Below are 4,462 nucleotides of genomic sequence, written 5' to 3' on the forward strand. Positions count from 1 at the left end.
TGCCATAATTTCCTGTGAATATGTTTTTGCACAGGTACAATAGGATATCGTGTTGCCTGAACTTATTAAAGAGGAAAATAAATGTAATATAAATAGACAAACTTTAAATGGTTTCAGAAGTTCTAGATGTCAGGGAATTGATAAAGTTTAATCTGTGGCTGAGATGCTAAAGCTTTCCTAGATACTCCCAGTAAATTAACGATTGAGGCAAATTCTGAACTGAAACACCATTATCTGCTGCAGAAAAGTTTAAAAATGTATTATTGCCACGCACTCAGAAGAATTAAGGGTTGATCTGTTTCATTCAGCAAACTCTTTTAGAGAAATCAATCTTAGAATTACCAATTCCAATTTGATGATAATAAAGAAGCATCACTGATAGTTTTTTTTAATCTTCAGGGTTTTTTTCCTAGTTATGCCACTTATTTCCTATGTAATTAAGCCTAAGATACAATGAGAAAACAGCATCCATTTTATTTTGTGTGCTTTGACCATTGACCCACTTACAAGAACACAATAAAATACCGAGTAAATTCTAGTTTTTAAAAAGGAATAGCTGGCATGTTTTATATACCGATCAAGGTACAAGTACTTGAAAAATAAATATATTTAGCTTATAGGACAGACCTTGGACTATCACTTTAGTAGACATTAACTTATTAAATCTTTGTGTCTCTAAAGTGATCTTTGTCCCTTGAATAAGCTGGCAGGGTGATGCAATGGGAACTTGCATCTATAAAAGGTGAAAAAGGATGTTCAGGTGTATTCATTCCCTTTTGCGAAAAAAAATTGATGGGCCAAAAATCCAAAGATGATTCAGACTTTGAAAGTTTTGGCAATCTTCTCAATTTGTTCAGCCCTACTATTTCAGGTAAGGCATTTGAATTTCAAAATGATAAGGTAAATGTATTTCAATAAAAATTTCATGCCTATGTCTATTATCAGAAGGGATTCAATATCTGATGGGCCATTATCAAGAATACAGGAATGACCTTTTACTGTTTCAGTATTGGACTTCCTCAATGGAATGAATTATATCAGTTGCCAATGGCTTCTGGTTACCCAGTAAGTTCAGGAAGATGGACTACTCCAGGTCTCTTCTCTTAATGTCATCTTCCGAGACCATGGGGGCAAACCTTCTTAGTTATGGTTTCCATTTTTTGGAATGGCATTCTTCTCAAGATTTCCACCACATTGGTTTATTTGAGAAGCCACAAAGCCTGCCTTTTCTGGGAAAGACATTGACGATGACATTTTATGCTCCAGGGAAATTTATTGATGGGTAGCTGTGTGCCTATGTATGTACGTATGTATCTGTGTGTATATTTATCTATTTGTTTAACTTATTGGATTTTGTTTAACTTGTTTAACATATTGGTTTTTGCTTGTTCTTTTTGTACAAAGCCCAGTGTTTCAAAATTGGGCTAATCTGCAAATACTGCCAATAAATTAGTGTAGAAAATTGGTAATATTACGATGCAAGTTATATGAATTTCTGTGGGATGGGCAAGTTTCAAAATTATCATTGACTTAATTAATTTTTGTACAGAAAGAGTAGGCGGTTATACATTTCATGCAGAAATGATCGGATCTGAGAAAAGTCTGAAGAGAATTCTAAGAGCTGAATGTTCAAACAGATTTCAGTTATAGCCAGATTATAATTATGTTTCAGATACACTGTGCTTCACTGCATCCAGAAAATGCTCAGCTTCTTAGGCCAAAAAGAACGACACCTTTCTGGAGAGGATTTTCAAGACCAGTTGGAGCATCATGCAGGGATAACAGTGAATGCTTTACAAGAGAGTGCAGGTAATTTCCTTCTCATGTCTGAAAATGCAAAGTGTTTCATGCTAACCTGAAAGTGTTTTTACCGTTTGGATAACTGCAATTATCAGGTCATTTTGACTAGGAGGAAGATAAAATAAATTAACATTTCCCAAAGTCTATAAAGTAGCAGAAGCAAAAAAATCAATACAAAAGAAATTACAAATCTAGACTTCATTTACAAAATATTTTCTATTTAATGTTAAAACTGAAAACATTAAACAGTAATTTTTTTAATATAGTACAGTACAGATTGAAATTAAAAACATTTTGGAAAATGTAATGCAGGCAATTCTAGGACAATCTAACATGAAAACTGATTTAACTTTATTGATACATTTCTTATTCCTTGCAATTGTACATCATTACCATCAAGAACAAAAATCTCCCATTTGGATGTGCAACTCTAAAAAAAGAGCTAAATAAGTACTGGTGGCACTATTGCTTTCCTGAAACAAAGTAATGCAGTTTGCTTCAATATTACAGAAACTATTGTTAAAATACTTTCTTACATATCGATTAATCTTAATGTGCCTAAAATAGTAATCAGACTGATTCTTTGTTTTATTTTGCAGGAACAAACTATGTTCTTTAAGAATATTGCAAGAGTAATTATGTCTAAAGAACAAGCTGTTACCTTGGATTACGCTCCCCTTTATTTATTGTCACCTTTCCTAATATATATATATATAGATATATATTTAAAGCTTTTCAATTGGTGCTTCAATTGTATGGACAAATGAAAGAATTTCAACTTGGCAGAAATATATACTAATTTAGTTTATATTTTTCATCTTGTTTCAAGATGCGCTTTTATTCCAAGCTATGGTAGCTTCAACTGATTTTATCTTTTATTTGTATTTTTTCTGTGCAAAAAAAATTAAATACCTGTAAGAGCAACTACAGTTTGTTATTTGTCTTGCATACCATTCAAAAGAGAAAGACACATAACAATTAAGACACACTGAAATTATTCTGAGAAGAGATGGACTTTTCCAACAGATGACTCTTCTGAGCAAAAGTGATAAGATTTTGACTCTATCTAACCATTAATAGTGCTAGACAGTTTCAAGAGTTTCCAGTCTTAATGAAGCACTTAAAGAACATTAAATTATTAACAACAGGCATTTAAATATCACCAATTCCAACACTCTTCCAAGTTTTTTTTCCCTTTTTAATTTTTCTTATGGCTTTCAAACTTTCATTGCGTAGTGGGGTAATGCTGCAGTCAGCTTAATGAAAACATTTCAATGATAATCGTAGGAAGTCATGTCGCTTTCCCACTATTCTGTGTTCAGGAAATGAGAGGACAATTTGCAATTGCTCCCATTCTCAAACTGAAAAGCTTTTCTGATCTAATGTGCAGTGCCATGGCAGAAAAGTTTATACTAAAGGATTAATTCAAGCACAGTGCTTATAAAGTTTAATACAGAAAATCTATTTGATATTTATTAAACTTAGTTTCTCCAGTTACAGTTCTGCATTGTACAAAGCATTTTAATGACACAGTAGTTAAAAAGATCTTTACAAATTGAAATGCGATACCCTTTTCTCCAAATATTTAATTGCCATAAATTTGTTTAAAAATACACATTAAACGCATATTTCAGACACTAAACTTTCTATAATCTCAATACCACAAAATACATAGAGAATACTATACAGATGTGGAAAAAAATCTGGTTAGTATATAATACTTTGCTCACCATTAACATACATGAAATGCACATATATTGACTTAGAAACCCTAATTTGGAGCCCCAAAGTACCCTTTTGAAATTTCAAATGTATTGCAAAGGAAAGGAAAAGAAGAAAAATCACAGTTTTATGTGTTTAGTTTTGGTTGAGAACAGATGACTAAATAGTAAGTAAAATGTAAGTCATGGACACAGCATGTACAATACACACAACAGACAGCCATACTGCCAATCATAATCAGTACCAAGATGCATGTTCAAGGTTGTTTTTTAAAAAAGAAAGGTTTTTTTTTTAAAAAAAAGATAAAAGGGTACAAATAACCTCTCTCCCAACCCACCCCATCCCATACGTTTGCCCAAACTAAAAGAAAACCTTCCTTATCAAATAATTTCAAATAAGATAAAGAATCTTTAATAAATATATACTCACTTTATCCTCCATATACAAAACTTCTTAAAACCATTTAAAAGGGGAGTTTGATACAAATGTGCTTGCAGAGACTATGCTTGGGCTGTGCAGCCACGTTTTCAGATATCTGAATGTAATCATCATGGGACAGTGGCTGCAGTTTTGATGTTATTTATTCACTAAGAGAGGGAAAATGGTTGTGAATCCAATATGCCAGCATCAATTCTATTTTGGCAGCCACTTTATCAGAAACGAAGTGCTTTGCCAATAGGTTTTTAAACAGAACCAAGAAACGAAGCCAACATTTCAATAAGTTCAACAAGTTTCTTAGTAGAAGCGGTGGTACAAATGAACTGAGTTTGTTCAGAACTCGGATCAATCAGTAAACACGGAGGGCATGCAGGCATTTAAGGTAAATGCTCACATTTCCAGGATAGCCTCACTCCCGTGAGATTTATTAGTAATTTATCTCCTATATGCTATTATAAAATGCCATAAATACATAGAACTTATCTAAAAGAATAAAACTGAT

The 4,462-nt window shown here is 32.6% G+C and overlaps 1 protein-coding gene across 1 annotated transcript; it reads left to right on the forward strand.

The window, feature by feature from the left end:
* The first annotated feature begins 712 nt into the window (after positions 1-712).
* LEAP2 (liver enriched antimicrobial peptide 2) lies at positions 713-2,724 on the forward strand. The gene is made up of 3 exons (XM_087924462.1): positions 713-871; positions 1,673-1,809; positions 2,400-2,724. The coding sequence occupies exons 1-3, from the start codon at positions 812-814 to the stop codon at positions 2,434-2,436; spliced, it is 234 nt and encodes a 77-aa protein (XP_087780588.1). The 5' UTR covers positions 713-811; the 3' UTR covers positions 2,437-2,724.
* The last annotated feature ends 1,738 nt before the right edge of the window (positions 2,725-4,462 follow it).

This window comes from Pseudonaja textilis, chromosome 2, assembly GCF_049901715.1.
Source record: "Pseudonaja textilis isolate UNSWEBS1 chromosome 2, rPseTex1.2, whole genome shotgun sequence".
Lineage (NCBI taxonomy): Eukaryota > Metazoa > Chordata > Lepidosauria > Squamata > Elapidae > Pseudonaja > Pseudonaja textilis.

What these genes read in the sequence shown, in the direction of transcription:
- LEAP2 (XM_087924462.1), top strand. Translation starts at nt 812, where the DNA reads ATGATTCAGACTTTGAAAGTTTTGGCAATCTTCTCAATTTGTTCAGCC. An exon ending in GTTCAGCCCTACTATTTCAG is followed by an intron (nt 872 to 1,672) that starts GTAAGGCATTTG and finishes ATTATGTTTCAG; the next exon opens with ATACACTGTGCTTCACTGCA. An exon ending in TGCTTTACAAGAGAGTGCAG is followed by an intron (nt 1,810 to 2,399) that starts GTAATTTCCTTC and finishes TTTATTTTGCAG; the next exon opens with GAACAAACTATGTTCTTTAA.